This window comes from Drosophila novamexicana, unplaced genomic scaffold (genome assembly GCF_003285875.2).
Source record: "Drosophila novamexicana strain 15010-1031.04,08,12 unplaced genomic scaffold, DnovRS2.1 tig00000644-arrow-pilon, whole genome shotgun sequence".
NCBI classification, from domain to species: Eukaryota; Metazoa; Arthropoda; class Insecta; order Diptera; family Drosophilidae; genus Drosophila; species Drosophila novamexicana.
The window spans coordinates 2,031,093-2,050,677 of NW_020824814.1; the positions used below are offsets into that span (position 1 = coordinate 2,031,093).

General features: G+C 44.3%; 3 protein-coding genes and 1 long non-coding RNA gene across 4 annotated transcripts in view; all 4 read right to left on the reverse strand.

Annotated features, from left to right (window-relative positions):
• LOC115762674 (fringe glycosyltransferase) overlaps window positions 1-6,786 on the reverse strand; it is a 31,582-nt gene extending 24,796 nt beyond the window's left edge. Inside the window, exon 1 of the mRNA XM_030704989.1 lies at window positions 6,444-6,786. Coding sequence (XP_030560849.1) covers window positions 6,444-6,575 — 132 coding nt within the window. The 5' untranslated portion in view covers window positions 6,576-6,786. The remainder of the gene's footprint in view (window positions 1-6,443) is intronic.
• Window positions 6,787-10,523: 3,737 nt separating this feature from the next.
• Window positions 10,524-11,079, reverse strand: LOC115762677. The gene is made up of 2 exons (XR_004017818.1): window positions 11,048-11,079; window positions 10,524-10,924 (listed from the first exon to the last, which is right to left on the reverse strand). It is a non-coding gene; the product is annotated as an uncharacterized LOC115762677 (long non-coding RNA).
• Window positions 11,080-13,556: 2,477 nt separating this feature from the next.
• Window positions 13,557-14,537, reverse strand: LOC115762675 (seminase). Its single transcript, XM_030704990.1, has 2 exons — window positions 13,904-14,537; window positions 13,557-13,823 (listed from the first exon to the last, which is right to left on the reverse strand). Exons 1-2 carry the CDS (start codon window positions 14,520-14,522, stop codon window positions 13,591-13,593), a joined length of 852 nt encoding a protein of 283 aa, XP_030560850.1. The 5' UTR covers window positions 14,523-14,537; the 3' UTR covers window positions 13,557-13,590.
• Window positions 14,538-14,688: 151 nt separating this feature from the next.
• Window positions 14,689-19,462, reverse strand: LOC115762672. Its single transcript, XM_030704986.1, has 10 exons — window positions 19,290-19,462; window positions 18,840-19,231; window positions 18,585-18,670; window positions 18,428-18,529; window positions 18,073-18,363; window positions 17,768-18,002; window positions 16,037-17,706; window positions 15,509-15,680; window positions 15,099-15,443; window positions 14,689-14,930 (listed from the first exon to the last, which is right to left on the reverse strand). Exons 1-10 carry the CDS (start codon window positions 19,459-19,461, stop codon window positions 14,799-14,801), a joined length of 3,597 nt encoding a protein of 1,198 aa, XP_030560846.1. The 5' UTR covers window position 19,462; the 3' UTR covers window positions 14,689-14,798.
• Between the last annotated feature and the right edge of the window lie 123 nt (window positions 19,463-19,585).

Here is a 19,585-nt window from a genome sequence, read left to right on the forward strand (position 1 = left end):
TCTTGATTAATTTCGACTGATAACAGGTTCATTTGCTTTTGTTGTGCGGCAATTCTTCAGCTGCTTTTAATGGAGCTGCTCTCTGGCATCCCTCTCTCTAACAACCTCTTGAGGTTTGGAAAATTTGGAATCTGATTTGAGTTTTGATTGAAGTGAGCTGATAAAAGGCCTTTCAAGCCGCTGCCTGAAGTGTGTGTGGTTGAGCGCGGGGGGGAGGCGAAGTGGGGGACGGGAATGGTGCCAAGTGTTAATTTGGTCGAACTTTTCCGCTATGCAAATGAACGCGCACAGCAGGCACTTCCGCTGCTCCTCTTGACCTTAACAAAAGCTAACCTACACATTTGTAAAGACTTCAAATACCCTGTATTTGTTACAAGTATCTCAAATTGGGTTGAATTGACGCATGGAAGCTCTTGAAACTGTTGGAGAAACTTTTGATTACATTCATATACAACAAAACTGCCTGAAACCCAGATAAATGTCAATTTCAATTGCTTCTTTTTCTGTTGTTTGTTTTTCGTAAAAATATCTAGAAATCTTTGAACTTAGTATATAGGTTCCATGCAGAATCCTTCGCCTTCTCACACTAGACCAAAGTTCAAAAACAAGCCCATTGTTAGACTTTTAGGATTTGCCGAATATAAAGTATGTAGTTATATGGTATATGGTTGTATCTATATATATATATAGATATATACTTATATGGTACATCCTTGTCTCCTCCGCGAAGATACGAACTTTGAAGCGGACATCAGTTCGACTTATGTCTTTTGCATAACAGCCGAGTTGTCTTATAAGAAATTCTATCTTATCCCTGTAAATACGAATGTGAGTTTTACAGAGTATCTTCTAGTCTGTCACTCTCTCGCCGTTTTTCCCTCTCTCTCTCTCCCTCTCTCACTCCCTCTCTCTACAGTTATAGCTCTGTTATAGCTCATTCACTGGATCTGCAAATGGAAACATTTCTACTTAAAGCGCTGCCTGCCCCCTCCACAGTCCCACTCTACCGCCTCCCCCCCTCTTCGCTCCTCTCAGCGCTCCTCCACTTGTCTTTTTATTACATGGTAAACGGGTCTTCAGCAACTGTGGCTGCTGCTTCACACGATATTGTCTGGTTGATAGAGCTAAAGACTTGGCTCATACATTTTTATTGCGGCACGATCGAAAAACGGTGTTCAATATAATGGGCCAACTATCTGATAGTAGGCAGACACACACAGAGCGAAGAGAGGAGGGGGGGTTAGGGAAAGAAAACTCTCAGAAAAAGCAGAAGTTGAGCTGATGATGCGGCAGCTACCGCCTAATGAGCCGCAGTCAAAGGCAAGTCGTTGACAGGTGGCAAGCGTAAATGTAAGAAACAACGAGACGAAAGTGATTAAAGAGAGCTCGAAAATATTAATTAATTTATCCCAAGCAGCGGCGCGATAAGCAAAAGTCGTGACCCGAGCCGGGCAGTGAAAGCGACTTGCAAAAAAACACAGAAAACAGAAAACAGAAAATCTGGTTAAGAGCAAATCCGGCTAAAAGCCAATTGAGTCAACAGCAAGTTGCCAAGGCGAAGGCATGGGCCTTGCATAGATTAGAATGTGAACCAGTTGCAGCTGATGCAACTGCAACTGCAACTGCAGCTAATGTATGCAAAAATACCAAAAGAGCCGGACCGGGCGGGTGGGCGGTGGGCGGGGCGGGTTGCGCGGCTTTAACAAGCTCGTCGGCGAATTAGTCGAACGTGAGCTGCGCCAAATGCAATTGCCGAGAGAAGCTTGGCGACACGTGTGTCTCCCCTATATATATATGCCTGTGTGTGCGTGTGTGTGTGTGTGTGTGTGTGTGTGTGTGTGTGTGTGTAAATAAACCAACTGTCAAGCACGCCTGCGCACACACAAAACAGATACAAGATACAAGATACAATATAAAAGATACATGCTCGTTCACAACAGCGGCAACAACAACAGGCACCTAAGGGTGCCGCTAGGCGTGTGTGTGCAGCTCTAGCAGATACCCTGTAAACAGCTGCGAGCCCTAGAAAACATAAATCAGAGTATATCTACATTTACATCTATACATTTGGCCAAGCTACAAGCAACTTTAAAGGTCCCTTCCACATTTGCTTTACTTTATTGAATACAAGGCATTTCATTCTGCCTGTTGCATACATTTACACTAGCCCATCATACCCCTTGTCCCACACATATGCAACTTGTACAGGGTAGCACAAAAGGTAACAAGAGTGCGCGCATCGCGCAGGCGTTTGTTGTCATTGTCGAAATTTTACACACACACACATCGTGCGCCAAGCGGCGCAGCAATTGTGTAACGCTTCATTATGGACATGATTAATATGTTTATAAACAATTGCCAAGTCAATTAATAGTACAAAAGGGGTAGAGGTAGAGACTGGGGGAGGGGAGAGGGGCGCTAGATTAATGAAAAGCATTTGAAGTTGTTCAATTCCATTTGGACACGTCAAGTTGAGCGTGTGTTGGCGCGTTTAAATCTTCATTAAAACGCCGCTTGAACAATATTAAACTCGCAGATACAAATCTACGATAAGATACAAAAGCATACAAAGTCACATGCACAGAAAGCCAGCTCGTTCGGGCGCTGCTCAATTAAGTAAAATGCCGACCACCAAAGACCAGCAGCAGCAGCGACAGCTACTCAGCTGCAGATACAAAGATACAAAAATACAGAGAGTATCTGAGTATCTTTCAGATACATTTCAGCTGCAACTTTTATCAGGCACTTGCTGGCGGCTTAGTGTCGTCAACTTTTTTTTGGTGCTCGCAACAAACTGAACAACTGATTATGTTCGAGCAGAAGAGGCAGGAGATAATGGAGGAGGGGAAGTTGGAGCAGCAGAAGGAGGGGGAAACCGAGGCAGGAGCAGCAGCAACAGCAACAGGCAGCTGCAGCCAGCGGCACCTGCGCGCAAACAGGAATCAAAAACTTTGAGAGGATTTCATATACCCATTGATAAGTGGGCTATAAACAAAAGGGTACACCAATTTTGTGAAAATCTATCAAAAGGCAAATGGAGCGAAGTATGAGAGGGGAGCATGAAATACGACACATGTTGATTACGAGCAATAAGGAATTATAGATAGTCTGATTTGTGATTTGGGGAGAAGAGAAAGGAACAGAAAAAGACGGACTCAAGAGCTCATTGAACGAGAGAATATAGTTGAACTTAACTTTAAAGTATATAGATATATGTAAATTTTAATAAATAAGCAAAGTCATGCAATACATTTTGTGACAAATGTTTGTTTAAGGTCGAAAGCTGCAACTTCGAACCTTAGAACTTGATCATGTCCAGCAGAGCTTATCAGACCTAGACATGTCAACTTGGGAATAAAATATATATGCTCTTTGCCCAATTGACAAGGCGTGGCTTCTATATAAATATATAATGTCATATTTTATAAGCAGAACAACTGTAGAAGTATAGCCCGATATCGATTCCCGTCTTGTCAAACAGCTGAATATACAATAACTTCTTGGAGAGCTACCCAATAACTAAAGCTCACAAAAGTCGCATTATTAAAGTAGTTTATACTACAATTCAAATAACTTAGTCTTTATTTATCTTTCTATAGTCTTAAACCCCCTAAATATCAAGAAAAATGCAATCACATATCAAAAAGTTTATTAAGACAACCATTTTCCTAACTAAAGTGCGCTGCTTGTAGGGTATCTATGTGTCTGTCTCTACATCTGTTTGTAAAGCAAACACGACTGCATATTACAGCAGCACGTAGCTGCCATCGTACAGGGTATCTGCTAGTCGTGCACGCTCCAATAGAGCACTTTTGTTTCATTTTTAACGTTGTCTTTTGGCTTTGTCTTCGTGTTGCCTGTTGATTTGCATGCGAGGCAGTCATGAGTTGTTTGTTACGTGTTGCAATTGTTGTTGTTGTTGTTGTTGTTGTTGTTGTTGTTGTAGTGTATTTAGGCATGCGCAGAGCGCAACACACGAATCAATCAAAGGCCAGCGAAAAAGCGCACATTCGTCGCGCCACTTTAAACAAATTCGCATAAACAAATTCATTTATCGATTATATATATATTTATATTTTTTCTCTGTATGATTTATGCGTCAGCCACACGCGACATGTTTTGTTTTGGGGTCGAGCAGCGGCATGTGCCGAGCGAAGAAGGCGGGGTGGGGCTGGAGCAGGGTGCTTAGGGGGGGAAGCGGTCATTTGAGCAGTGGACAATGCGCCGCTTTTATCGGACCAAGCCCAATTGAAAAGTCTTTGGCCAGGCGGCTGCACAAGTTCCGCGAAACAGTCAACAACAACGTCAGGAGTTTGCGCAACATTTGGAAAAAAAAAACCAAAAAAATACAAAAAAATTACAATAATTTTTACATCACATTGCACATTTTGCGGTCACACAAACAACAAAACACAAATGAACTGACACAAGTCACAGACCTCAACGAGCAGCGACTTCAATTGAAATCCAAGAACAACGACAACAACAACAACAACAACGAGAATATAACAAAAAATAATAATAATAATAAAGTCCAATTCAGCATTTGGACACAGAGTCTTATATATGAGAATACCAAGTATTCTACATGCCACTCATTGCGGCCCGTTTTCCGGTTACTCGACAACAACAAAAAATAGTGAAACAACAACTTGGTCTACATTAAAACTTCATTAGGTTTTTAATTATGGCCTAAGCTAATAAACTGGCCAGTTAGCCAGGCCAAGACCTGAACTATGGCAGTTTTTCAAGCATTTTTCAGCCTGAAAATGTTTCATTCGACAATTGAATTAAGCCTCTAGAAGAAATAAAAGCCTGCATTTGCATTTGCGGCTTGTTCTAATGAAGTCAGCGGCGAGCGGGCAACTTCCGGCGAAAAAAAAGAAATGTATATACAAAATATATTCAAATAAGCAAAATGGCAGACTTGAGACTCAGCCATAGAAATGTTGCCAAAACACGACGGAAAATAACATAGAATATGTCAAGATACTCTTTTGACAAAGCGGCAAATTCGAATTTCATATTTTCTGAGCAGCACCGAAGCACAAATACCCTTGCAAACATGTGGCAGATATCATTTTGATAGAGCATTTTGATCAGATGATGAAAGAACGATAACATATGTATATAATACTCATACTAAACCAATGTGGTAAACCTTCCAAACTCTTGTTTGTTCAAGATATATTGAAAATCAATCAAATTGTTTGAACAAAAAACCAATTTCAAGCTTAAGATCATGTGTCAACTATGTATATGATATAGTCCTCCGATCCAGCTGAGTTCTACATTTGCATTGCAGACCTAAGCCGGGTTTCGAGAGAGCTTTTTCATTTGTTATTAGTTTTTTATAATACGAATCATTCCTAAGTGAAAATTGGAAATTTTCGAGAAGATTCTCATGTAAGCAATGTGAATCACAAGGATAATTCCTAGAACAGATCTCTCCATGCAAGAAAAGTTCTTAAAGATTTATATAGAAGCAAAAAGTGCTGTCATTTTGGAAAGAATCGAATATGTTTTTTTTAAAAGGATATTTTGTGGAGAGTTTATGAGATTACAATTAATCGAAATACAATATATACGATACATATATGTATATAGTTATAGATTCAATGTCTCGATCAATTAAATTTGAGTTAAAATATTAAACAATAAAAGCTCTAAGGGATTACATGTTTTTGAGTAAAGATTGTTGACTGTTCCAGGCCAGGAACTGGTATCAGGCACATCAATAAGCGTCTGGACAGTATTATAATAACAAATAAAACATGCATATGTATCTAGATACATCTGTATATATAGATGTATCTAGATACATGCGCTCTTCCAGTCAATTCCGACCAAGGTCTGCATTCCGTTGCAGCTCTTGTAATATTAGCGCAGAATATTTTATTACACAGTAATTTATGCAAAAACCAAAAACAAAAACAACAATAAACAGAGGCAGGAGTATAAAAAAACAAAGGCAAGGAGGGGTAAATACACAGGCTTGAGTAAGGTGTGGAGCGCGGGGGTCTACACTGAAAGCTTTGGCGACGCGCTGCCGACGGCAAAAGAAAAAAAAATAACCGAAAAACTGTTTTATATGCAAGGCAAAGAAGAAGAAGAAGACATTGGCAAGGGCGCAAAAAGGTTTGTGTAGCAGATGAAGAGGAAGCAGGAGCATCGGAGAGGGACGCATGCGCAGCTGCAAACGTCGCCAGCCAGCGTTGATTTATGAAAGTGCACGAAACGGAGCGGGCGACGGGCCAAAGAGGGCGATTGAGCCGGGGGCGCAGAATCATGCAAATGCGAACAGGACTGGGGCGTAGAGGGTAGGGGTGTTGGGGGGGGTGCAACTTATGGGGCAAAGTGTGTGCTGCGTATGACAACAATTTACGAGCTTGCAACGAACAGTTTGTGGCAACACCCACGCAACGATCTTCGGTGGCACTCACTTGCAGGCCCGGATATCCGTAGGCGCTCTGATAGAGCAAAAGTGTCATATAGACGACGGCAACGGCGAGTGTCATCGCTTGCAGGAGGCGTTTGTAACGTTGCGGCAGCGAGACAACAGTCAGGCTCATCATATGCTGGCGGCCACTACGCGAACATCGATCGTGCGATCGAATCGAATCGATAAGCGGATGGACAACTATTTGCACGTCAGTTTAAATATTTTCTCTTAAATTAAGCCAACTTCAGTTTTTGTTGTTTCACTTTTGAGAATTCACAGTTAGCGTTTTTTTTACGAAAAACTCACGTATTGTGCAAGCGGCACGCGCGCGTACGTCTTGCTTGGGGCGAGTTTGCTAGGCAACTGACGACGACGAGCTGGCTCAGCTTGGCTTTCCAGCGAAAATCGTAAACAAAACAAACGCAGCGAGCAAACCTGCAAGACGACCCGCTCAACGCGAGAGCAACTGAACGTGCGTGCGAGCGAGAGCGCACTGCTCTGCTCCAATTGGAAGCGTTGTGCGCATGCTGCTGTTGCGCAACAGAGATAGCAAGCAAACGATCGCTCTCTCGCAGCAATTGCATTTTTCCAATGGGAGCACGATCGGGAAGAGAGCGATCGGTCGGGTTTGCTCGTTGACTGGTTAGTTCCGCCTCGGCATGTGCCACAGTAGCTGCCGAAGGCGATGATCGGGTGTAACGCAACGTGCGCAAATCGTGGGCGTTAGCGCGCTCCCCCTCTCTGCGCGTCTCTCTCGCTCTCTCTCTGTGTCTTTCGCATTGTCTCTCGTTTAGCTGTTATCCTGCTGCTGGCACGTCCTTGCACGCGACCTGCACACATAAACAACAACAACAACAACGGCAGCCGAGCTCTGAGTGCATATCTATTTTTGCAGCCACCGCTGCTTGCACCTCCACACCCTCTCTACCGGCCCACGAGCCGGCAGCCGACGACAATTCCATTAAAAGTTGTTCGTTGTCACTTTGCGTTCTTTTATCTGTGGAGCATGTTGTGCGATCGCATTTTTATTGTCGCCATTGTTTCGGCCCTCTGCCTCTGCCGCAGTCGCAGTCGCAGTTACTGCCCACACACACACACACACACACACACACACACACACTCACATGCGCCTGGTTCGTACCGTTTTTGTCGCTTTTCTTCACTTGACAATGCTTTGCATGCCATTGCCCCCGCACCTTTTTACCCGCCCCCTCTAGTCCACCTCACTCCTGCTCTGCATGGCCTGTCATATTCCATGTTTGTGCCGGCGACAAAAGCTCTTGCGGCTCTTGGCAACGTTGACGCTGACTGCGCTGCTCGCACAATCAGCAACTCGGCATCTTGTTCGCTGTCCCTTTGTGTGCCTTTCGCCTGAATTGCATTTAAAGAGGCCCGAACCCGGGCCTGCTCCGCGCTGCACCCGTCCCACTTGGCCCGGGCGGCCAACCTTGTTCTGCCAACTGGAGGCAAAAAAAAGACATCGTCTACCCGCTCGCCCGTGCCGCGCGTCTCGCGTTTCGCTCGCCAAAAATGCCTGTTAACCAACGTCGTTGCTCCTCATGCCTCATTTTTAATGTGCAATTTTTATACCCTGTAAACGGCAAACTGCTGAAATGGGGTATGACTAAACGTACGTCATTATTGGCCAAGACTTCTCTACTCTTCAAATATTCTAAAAAAAAAAAAAAAACATAATTATAGCCTTGATTTAGATACAGGGTATCTCTTAGCTTAGCGCTCTCCACCATAGCACAACTTTACTAACAGCTCAAACTGATGCCGATTACAGGGTATCTTTTAAGTAAGCACTCTCTACTCAACTTTATTTTACTTGGAGATACTTCTGAATATGCTCAAACTGTCGCTGTATACTGGGTATCTTGTAGTTGTGCACGCTCTACTAGAGCAACACCTTTCTTGCCACAGAACCACTGCAGCTGTGTGTGTGGCTTGTGTGCGTGTGTTTGTGCGGCTTGTGTGTGTGTGTTTGCATAGCTGCTGCGGTTGGGGCATGTGCCATGTGCCTCGAAGTCCACTGACTCTAGTCCTCGGCCTGGCCGAGACACGGCGCGCCGCTTGCTGCAGCCAGGTTTATCGCTGGCCTAAACCTTGTTAGGATTGTAAAATGTAAACCGAAGGCGTCGGTTGCCCCGGTTGTAGCCTCTGCACACACCCCCCCCCCCCCTTGCCAATCCCTGATCCTCTCTGGTTGCAGCTAGAAATTCAGCTATAGCTTGCGGCCTGGTCGAGAGTGCACTTCAGTTGGCGCTGCGCTCGACTGGCACACGCTGCAGCTGCCTCCGACGTCGCTTAATCGAAAACGTTCGCGCAAACGCCCTGCGGTTGATCAGAGAGGGGAAAGAGGGGGAAAGGGGGGCACGGGGAACGGTTGGCACAGAGTCAACGACTGCGCGCGTGCGCCAAAGCGCTCAACGTGTTCATTTCTGGGCTCCACTTTGGGAGCTCAGGCAAAAATGATGCCCGGTAGTCATGCAACAGCAGAGGTGGCGGGGGGGAGGATGGTGCAAGCAATTGTTGCAAAGCATTTTGGACTGACAGATTTGCGAGCAAGCGAGTGAGTGACTAGCTGACTGACTGACTGTCGCCTCTTGATTGCGTCTACGAAATGCCAACCAAATCGGAGAGAAAAAACGCCTCCCACCCCGTCCCAGAACCGAGAGCTCCAACAAACATCCATCAATGTGGTATGTGGCCAGATCTACGGCCGGAACGTATTGTCCTCCCATTCCTGATATTTGATGCGCATATTGATGGTACGCACGGCGCACGGCACTAAGCAGCCGCAAGATTAATGGACCCCGAATTAGTCAGTGTCATTTAGTGGAACGCTCGCTGTGCCCCAACTGATGGGAATCGTATTGTAGAGGCATGGTTAGCGTATTCAGACGTCGCCCACTGGCCATTAGACGGGCTCTTAGAGTCAAAATAAATGTAAATTATACGAGCTTGGCCCAATTGGCTGGTACAAGTTCATTGAAAGGCTGCAAGAGGCGCAATCAAAATTAATTTAAGCATTGTGTTCTTTCGATAACATCGATCAATAACTGTCAACACAGCGTACGCTACTCTGCAGACGAAGTATATCAATTTGATAGAGTGCTTTGGCGCGTTTAATGTTCTATTATGTCTTTAAAGCATTTGAGAATCGCATAAAAGGGTGCACCCAGTACAACTCAAATATATACAGTCTTAAGCTAAGAACATACAAATGTTAGCTTGTCAAGCTCCTTGAGAATTACATAGAAGGGCGGCTCTACTTCGTCACAACATCAATTTTTAAAAAATGTTGTCATAATAATATATTGTATAGTCGGTTATTAAGCAATGAGAATCGCGCAGTTAAAGTGCAACAGGCAACTAGCGAGGCTTTTCCTGAATGAGAATCGCATAGAAGCGCAGCACCAGTTCGACTTAAGCCCAAGCCATGACTTTAGCCAATTCTTTTTCTGTTTAGCTGCTGCTCCCAAAAATTGTAAAACGAATTTCGTTTCACCATTTTTTTTACAGATTTTCGATTTGAGATTTTTTAGATTTGTGCTGTTGGGGCAAGAAAAGAGGAGACCACCTGGCGTCAGCGGAGGCTAATTGCATTGAAGGCAACGCTGGCACAAAGAAATGTTGCCAGGTGATGATATCAGCATGATCAAGCACTAAAATAAGTACAAATAATGGAAACACAGTCCCTTACCCGCGCGCCGTAGCCTCTCTGCTCTCTTGTAGGGCTTACAATTTGTTGATTCAACGCGGCATGAAATCGCTTTTCAACTATGTTGAACTTTAATTAAACGATTTTTTTCTCGCTAGCTCTCGCCCCCATTTGCCCTATGCTGGGAAGACATGATGGAGCTCACTAAGCCCTGCCTAAGTTAAATTACGTTTAAGCCGATTAAATTTAAGTTTGCCAAGCGTTTCGATTTTTCTAGTTTAGTGTTTGTTTTTTTTTTTTTTGGCTGGCTGCGGCATTTGAAAGGTCATTAAAGTAAACCCGGCTAATAAGTTGACCAAACAGTGGACTGTCGACTACGCATAGTTCTGTGCTCAGTTTTTTCCCAAAACCTAATTTTTCAATTTACCAAAGCAATTAACAACAAATTTTATTGGCTTTTAAGTTGTGCAAACACTCGGCGCGCATAATAAAATGTATCTGTGAGATACGCACAACAACAACAACACACAGTTTGCCGCTATTGATCAAGTGTTTGACGACTCTTCAAGATTTGTTTTATATACCCTGTACGCAGTGAATGTGGACAGAAAAGGGTGTCATGTTTTGTGCAGGAATATGTATACAGGCAATATATCTTTGTTATATAGAAAATTTTAGTTTTAGTATGTCCATTTCACTTGCATTTCCTTAGCAAGAAGTCTGTTATTAAGCAATGAGAATCGCATAGAAGCACACAGGCTTCTCCTGAATGAGAATCGCATAGAAGTGCAGCACTAGTTCGGCCATGACTTTAGCTATGGAAAGAAAGGACAGCTTGTTATTCATAGTAGAAAGCAAGCATTTTTATTACAGGGTATCTCCTGCTCGATCACTCTCGCGTAGAGCACACTTGTTTGTTGTTGTTGTTGATTATTTACCTGAGCACTGCAAGTGAGCATTTCAGCCTTTCTTTAGAAACTGTGCAGCGAACCAGTTTGTTGTAGCCACACACACACACACACGCTCTCCCCTTCCCTCTCTCCTACCCCTGTTTCCCCTCGCTGTCTTCTCCAAATCTCTTTCCATCCCGCTGTTTGATTATGTGTTTCATTAATTAACAAACCGAAGCTGGCTCTTGAAGAGTAACTAACGCCGCGTAGTAGATGCGATTCGATATGTCTGATTTGCTGGTTATGTGAGTCCACAGCGTGGCAGCTACAATACCAGCTCCACACACTCTTCCTGCCCCCCATTTTATCCATCTCTCTATCAGCCGCTTGACATTCATATTTTATAACAAAAAGTCATGTGTAAATCTCTGGGATTGACACTCTCCGTAGGTGCCAGCTTGCATGTTATGCTACCGACTACCGAAATCCTGCTTTTGCCTCCTCCTGGGAGCCGCTGTAGGCTACCCAATCCCAGTCCCAGTCGCAGTCACAGTCCCGGGGCCAGGAAGACTGTGGCGACTGTGGCGACTGTGGCCACGTTTTGGTCGGCTACAATGTGCCATAAATTTATGACACTAGTAAAAGTGCTCGCTGTTGCTGTTGCCGATACGAGTAAATGGTAGTCGTACTATCTGTGGTTACGAGCAGATGTCTCCCTCCTACCCTCCGTGTAGTCCATTCCCGCCGGCTGGTTACATTATGTTGCCTTTGTTTCTGGTGCACATTACATGACACCGGGAGTTATATTGCGAGCGTAGATGCCATTTAAAAGCAGATAAATAAACTTAATGCCAACTCAGAGGCAGCCAGGAAAACCAGCGGACGCCTCTCTGTGACATACGCAGCCCGCAAAGTGTCGTCTTCACATATTTATTTATGTTGTTGCCATCCTCTGATGTTACTCGGGCGTCCCGCGGTGCAGCTGGCACTACAAAGCTTTAAATAAGGCCAGGAATTTGGCAAGCCAAGCGATTTGCTGCAGCCTATTTCTTAAACCTATTTAAGAACTGTTAGTAACTCTAGTGGGACAAAAGCTGGAACTGGGACAAAGCTGGAACAAAGGACATCCTTGATTCCATGCATTAATATAATAAAACAAGAAAGATCTTTGCCATATAAGCCCAAGTGTTTTTCTTAAGAGTCATTTAGATGAAAACCCAAGGGTCTGATGATAAATGCACTGCATCAGAAATATACAGAAAAAGATGCAAGAGCTGCCTGAAACATAGCTGGAATCCGATATAGACTATCTGTGCCCCAAACAAATGCCCTGGACACTGGACTTTTTTGTTTTAATCCCATTTGCAAACTTTATCCAAAGACAGACGCATCATTATGTCCACATATTTCATGCGGGAACTGTTCGAAGCTATCTGAAATTGTGTTGCGTGCTGTAAACAACCATTTAAGAAGTCTACGGTTTGGTTTAGCCTCGCAAAAGAGCTGCTGCCTCGCGCAGAGGAAGCTATAAATAACAATTAATTGTATTATTAAACTAATTCGAACTGTTGTTCCAAAGACGAAAGGCCGTCAGTCATGCAATGGATGCTGGGCACAATAAATTTTGATCTGCCCTTAGAAATGCCCACAGTCCCCTCTCTCTCTCTCTCTCTCTCTCTCTCTCTATCTCGCTCGCTCTCCCTTTTGAATGGGGCAGCTAATTTACATTTTTTGCCAAAGTAAAAGTTCGTGGCTCGAACGTCGTTTCTAAAATTGTACCCTCGGGGCCAGGCCCAGGACGAGAAACGGACTCGAATCTCCGGCACAATCAATTATTGGAATCAGTCAACGATCAGCAAGGAGCTGCCGCTGCACGCAATGCCCCCCAAAAAAACAAAAAGAGACGCGAAACTTTCAACAAAGATGCAAATAATAACAACAATTAATGCACAAAATGCTGTCCCGTTGCGTGTTCGCGACAAGAAGCTGAAATTGACTAAATCCAACCCAAGAAAAACGTATTTGAATTGGGTTAGTAGAATGTTTTCATCGTAACAGATTTATAATTTGCTTTAAAACTACAAGAAAGAACACCCCTGTATGACTTCTTTTGGGCTTCCATTCCTATGTATCTTCCATTAGATATGGAAGATATCTTTCAGAGGAAGCCGTAAGACCCGTAATGACTGTAATGACCCCATTATCTTTACGGAATATATATAGATATCTTTGGAGTATTCCTTTCCTTTGGACTTTCTTCGTAAACATCGAACTACTTTCCTGTGTATCTTCCATTAGATATGGAAGATATCTTCCAAGGGAATCCTTAAGATAGTCAATCGCCCCATTATCCACACGGAAATCTAACAGAACATCTAACATTTTCTTTAGATGTAGAACTCTTTGCTTTCCAATTATCCCTAAAGGCGCACCTTAAGCCAAAGAGATATATAGATGTTTGCTTTGAACTGTTTCAAAAGCCTCTACGACCTGTCAAACATATATGTTAGCTGAATTCAAACACACAAAATGAATACATTACACATAAATGCTGCAGTTTATTACTTTCAAATAATTTGGAAAATATTTTATTAATGCTTGATACCAAACTGTTTCATAGAGTTTTCAATGAATGGTTTCACATAGTTGACATCCGTATAGACGCCCGGATATTTGGCAGAGGCACAGCCTATACCAAAGGACACAATGCCGCAAAGCTCATTCTGGTTATCCTCCTGGTAGACAATCGGACCGCCCGAATCGAATGTGCACGCATCCTTCTGACCCAATACGCCCGCACAGAGCATGCTATCGGTTATGGGCACTGTGTTCGAATACAAAGAGTATTAATGAAGGATACACAAGGTCTCAAGGTTCAGGAAAACAAAGTAACCGGAAGCTTACTTGCACTTTTGTAGACATGCTTGCACTGACTCTTCTTGAGGACGGGCACCCTGACGGTGCGGACATTCTGGTGTGGATTGGATGCTTGAGGATCAGATAGACCCCAACCGGATACGGTTAGTTGCAGACCCTCAAGTAGTTTCCTGGAGCACAGACCAATTTTGGATATATTTGGTCCCTTCAATGGCCTCAATAGCAACAGCACGGCTACATCCATGTTCATGGTCTCCTCCTTAAAGACTTGAGGCACTACATAGTCAAGTATCTCGCCCTTTATGCCGTTCTCATTCAGCCTGGAGATGCCGCCCGATACCTCCCACAGATACTTCTTGGTGCGACCCAAAAAGCAATGAGCTGCCGATATAACAATGCGATCCTCGATCAAAGTGCCACCGCAAACGAATTCGCCCTGATAACGCAATGCCACAAGGTAGCCGCCCAACTTTTCAATCGTTGTGGCTTCGCCACCAACCACACGGCCTTGCACTGCCGGCGGCAGCACAATCTTGTCCAGGCCGGGAAATTCTGCGGCTACATCCTGGCTCTTGGCCGCGTCCTTGACCGGACTCTGACCTAAGCCCAGCTGTAGCAGCGCGAGAAGCACTATTAGCGCCAGCATTGCAATAAACGTACTAACTGTTTCAAATGGCATCAATCACACATACAGCTCCTGGCATTATATAAGAGCCCTAACTGAACGATTCGATACAGTTCTGCCATTACGTAGGAGCTCCGCAATGTTATGGGAGTTCAGCGCAAGCGAGAAAGTCAAGTGGAAAGTTTTCTTTCAAATTGGTTTTAATTGATGTCAATTGTAGAAGCGAATGCATTTTTCTTAAAATGTACATGGCAAGAGCTGAGCATCATCTGCGCTTCAAGTAGTTGGCCGTCCCACCTAGGAGAAACTTAAGGGTCGGACCTCGGTGAATAGTGTGCGTATATAGTAGATCAATTTGGGATCACGATTTCGCACATCTGTTGCCTGGGGATACATTGAGTTGATCAGCTGATGCAAATCCGAGTAGACCTAGAAGAGAGTAGCGATTAATACACGAGAAAGAACTGATACCTTCGACCAGCCGAAGGTTGAATACCCTTGCATCCCTGATCTGAGTAGGTCGAGCCTAAATATGGGGCCGAAGCACTCGTTAAATGTCTCTTTGCAAGGGTATTATTTGTAATCCGCAATTCGTACGCCAATGTTGCGCCAGGTGAGCAGATAGTCGAGCTTGATAACATCCAAATTATCCGAGCAGGCCTCAGAGATTTCCACAAATGTTGAATTGTCTGGCGTTACACGGACGGTGACATCCGCACCATCGTTCAAGTCCTTCGGATTGCGCAGACAGAGCACAATATTGCGCCGCGTCGCCAAACGATTCCAATCGCAGCGATAGAACTTTATCAGCTTGCAGTGAATGGCAAATGCATCGTAGATATGCAACTCGGTCGCCAGATGCTTCTCCGAGAAGTAACCATTCTCAATATAATAGCAGGCATCGTGCTCCGCAAATATATTGATGTTCTTCTCGCAGAAGCGCTGCAGACCAAAATTCCAAATCAGAACAAGAATTCTATGTTATATGTGGAGTTCTAGTTGTTTACCCTGCGTAGCTCACGATAGTCGGATATGGGTTCCTTGATTTCCAAATACTTGACTGGCCTAGCCGTATACTCGGTGGTCGTTTTCGTCACATAGCCCCGTATGCCGGCATTAGTTATAAACAGATATATGCTTACATGGAAGGTGTCCAATTTAAACACGATCTCGTTGATACTAGGGGGAAGGTTAGCAAGTCGGTCAGCTGTTGGTAGACTCATCAAATCGAAAGTGTCCGGGTGGGAAATAACTTCCAGCTAGGCTCGTAGTTTCATTAGAAATGTAAAATCCTGTGCCCTCAAAGTAGCTGAGAGATCGAAGGGTTGTACATAGGTACGGACAGTCAAACAGACGGACATGCCGCTATTGTCTTGGCTATTGATACTGAACAAGAATATATATACTTTTTCGGATATTGGAGATGCTTTCTTGCACACAATCTTTATACCCTTTTTAACCCTTTCAATCCTTCTACATACCCTTATACCCCCCTTTTATTCCTTGGGTTCAGGTCATAAATGGAGCTTACTTACTCCTCTTCGTTATACTGCAGGGTCCAATTGCGAAACGGAAACTGCTCGTAGCGCTTGTAGGCAAAACCAAAAATACCCAATCGATCCGTTTGGATCTTGATCGTTAAGGTCTCTGGCTCGAATACGGTGCGATGTATATACTTTGTTGTCCAGTGCTTGACTTTGGGTAGCTCCTTGCGCGATTCCTTGTCATCGTCATATGATTCCAATTTGGAATTTCTCATGTGCGGATGGAAGGCAATGCCTGAGTTAATGCTGATTGTGTCGCTATCCATATCGATGGGCAGGCGTTGAGTCGCTTCCCCGGAGGTTCGGGCATGAGATTGGCGTGTGGACTTTGCTGATGGTATTACTTTGTTAGTACCGACCACGGAGATGTGAACTGTGGACTTGGGTCGAGAAGTTAGCGCGCTCTCAGGCGTTTCTAATGATGCATTGGCCCGGGCTTGGGGAATGGCCTTAACATTAAAATTGGGCTGTTCTGTGATTTTCTTTGAATGCGCCTTGTACTTATCTTGGATTTCCTGCAGAGTGTTGATGACGCCATATATGGTTTGCTTCTCGGGCTCATCCGCTTTAACAACATCGCCTATTTGATCGACTTTGACAAACTTGATTTTAACCGCGCCTTCAGTCAATGACGACGTCTCACTCGATGAGGACTCTTCCAGCAGCAATCGTTCGCGCCAGTCAAAAACGGGATAAAGTCTTTCAGGTGCTTCCTGCTTCTCAAAATTGAAGTACTCTGGCTTCTCTTCCTCTTCGTACTTTGTTGTGTCCGCAACATGTCGCCGCATAAGAATGCAGCCGCGCGCCCCTCTTTCGGCCAGTTCTTCGGATCGATCCGATCGAAACTCCGTAGGAAACTTGAAGGAGGATAAAATCCGAGGCAGGCAATGACGCTGCAGATCGCGTGCCTGCATATTGGTTAACGGCTTGCCAGTTACCGGAAAGTTACGAAAATGTACGCCGGGCAGTATTGTGGTCCGCAGAGAGCTCAGACGTAGCATGCTAAGGACGGAGCGACGATATAGGTTCTTTGGGTGTAGCGTTCTTGGTATAATGTTCGACTGCCTGGGTCTGGGCAAATAACTCGTGAGATCTATAGATCTTCTAACAACAGTCTTCCTACTTGCATTCTTGATTTTCTCCTTGCCCTCAGGTGCTGTTGGTGCCTTCACGTTCGTCAGTGCGGGATTTATTTTTCTTAACGATTTCTTTTTCTTATTTCGATGCTCTTCAAGCTCAACCGTTAACAGGTGCTCCGGCTCATCCTCCTCGATCTCCTCTTCGATGAACTGACAGGCAAGCGGTTGGCCAAATCTGCATAGATGCTCCGGCAGCTTAAAGGTCATACAGAAATAGGGTAACTCGTCCGCGTTCAGCTGAAATTGTTCAATTGTTGGATCCTCCATGGCCTGGGCAAAGTTCATACGAATCTTATGCGACGACGTTGTAGTGAAACGCACGGAAGCGGCACGCGATCCTGCCATATAATTGCCCTCCTCACCATCCTCGTCCACATCCGCACGCACCTCCTCCAAGGTACGCAATATGCGTCCATCTTCATGCAGGGTTACATTGAACTTTTGAAAGTCCGTGTGCTTCGGTTTCTGTACAAAGATCATCGAATAGAGTCCGCCCAGTATACAGTAACGCCGTAAATTAATCTGTTCAAAAGGCAAATCAATTTTCTCTATACTCTAAACGAATCAGATCTGATCTCATTACCTCGTATGGCTTCAGGTGCATGTTCGCTGGATTAAGGAACTCGTCGAGAAACTCCTCGAATTCGCGCTGTTCCTGCTCGAGAAATGCGTTACGCGGATCGGGAAACATGCCCTCCGGAATTTGTTCGGGCTCCTTTAATACCTTCATTTTTTGCGTAGGTTGTTTTGTTTTGTTTTTGTTTTTATTCCTATCAGCTTCTTTCGACTTGGATGCGGCTGCCCTTACATCAATTTCTCTGAGCGTGTAAAAGATGCTTTAAAAACAGAGTATCTTACATTTTTTAGCAAATGCACAGATGGACACACCTCAGATACTCCTCATACTCGATTAGCTTCGTTTCCACTTGGGTTATTGCATTTTCCATGATATTCACCTGCATCAGCCACTCGTTGATCAGGGAATCCTCAATGTCCATCATGCCCCCGTTGAAATTATCTGTCACCCTATCGATCACCTGTTCATAGCTCTTGGCACTCTCCGAATAGGGATCGAAGAAGGTGTGTATGCAGCGCAGCGTCAGATTGTCGCCAAGCACACTAATTGGTATTTGTATCTTAATGCCCACACAATTCAGATCGGCCAGCATTAGGGGTAGCCTATTTATGAATGCAAATCAATTAAAGTCCAGCCCAACTAAATGGAGCCCGGTTGTTAGCTTACTCCAAATACTGGAAACGTATCGGCACATCGCTCAGCCACCACAGCTGAAAGTTAAAATTGGGGCTCTCGTAGCAATAGGTTTCCGTTACCCCATCAAATGCGCTGAGAATGGTAAAAAAAAATCAATCCTATTAACTTGTATATAATTTGCGCTTACGTTCTGTAGGAGGTCGGCGCACAGACAATGCGATAGGTCAGTTTATCGAAGATCACGTCGATTTCCTGGTTCAGTTCACTACGCAGCTAAAAAGAATATATATTGAAATAGCTTTCAAGGGCATGGTCAGACAGATCTTGTATGCTACAAACGTCTGCAAGGATATTTAATCTTCGGCAGACGAAAGTATACTCTACACCCTCCCTTGGATTCTACTCCAACTCTCCTACTTCCTGCCACTTCTCAGACACTCACTGATGTTATTTCCAAGGCCCGATCCGCGGGCAGATCGGTCATGTCATAATCGCTGGCCAGCAACAGCTCAATGCGATCCAGAGTTGTGAGAATGCGCTGCACATATTCATCGTAGATGCGAGCAATATTGGGACGAAGGTTCTGTTGGAGTGTTTGGCGCGTCAGATCGGTGCGGAATATGTCCTGGGTGAGAATGCTTCGCTCATCCACAGACAGTGCCCAATTGACCACAGACTCAACATGCTTGGCCTCAAAGTGTCGCATCTCGGCAATCATGCAGCGTATCTCCGGCGGATTCTGCACCCGTGGCAGGCCATCGCAGGCGAGATAACGATTCCAATGTGTCGAATGGCTCTGCTCCACCAGCAGATCCTTATAGTCCGTTATGGACTCTGGAAACAGTACAGCATTTAGTATTCAATACGATTTCAGATTCGATGCTCTACTAACCAGTTATGAAGCCCAGGCACACTCTGATATCCTGGAGCCGTTGCTGGTGACGAAGCTCGCGTGTTTTCCATTCCTCCTCGGAGATTAACGGCATATCGTTGCCCGCCGCTTTAATTTTGCCCGATTTAGCTGTTTTTTTAACCGTTTTGGAATTTGGCTTTTTTTTATCCATTTTATTGATATTCTTATGATGGGGGTTTTTTTTTACATTTTTTTTAAACGTTTTTCTATTTTATTTTATTTTTTTTTGTTTTTTTTTTTTTATTGTATTTTTTGTGTGTTTGTGTATATGTGTG

Bases quoted from the DNA above. Each gene is read 5' to 3' on its own strand.
- LOC115762672 (XM_030704986.1), bottom strand. From the start codon at position 19,461: ATGGATAAAAAAAAGCCAAATTCCAAAACGGTTAAAAAAACAGCTAAA. The intron at 18,530-18,584 runs GTAAGCGCAAAT...TACCATTCTCAG, and splicing joins GCGCCGACCTCCTACAGAAC to CGCATTTGATGGGGTAACGG. The intron at 18,003-18,072 runs GTGTGTCCATCT...TTACACGCTCAG, and splicing joins GAGTATGAGGAGTATCTGAG to AGAAATTGATGTAAGGGCAG.
- LOC115762675 (XM_030704990.1), bottom strand. From the start codon at position 14,522: ATGCTGGCGCTAATAGTGCTTCTCGCGCTGCTACAGCTGGGCTTAGGT. The intron at 13,824-13,903 runs GTAAGCTTCCGG...ATTCGAACACAG, and splicing joins GCATGTCTACAAAAGTGCAA to TGCCCATAACCGATAGCATG.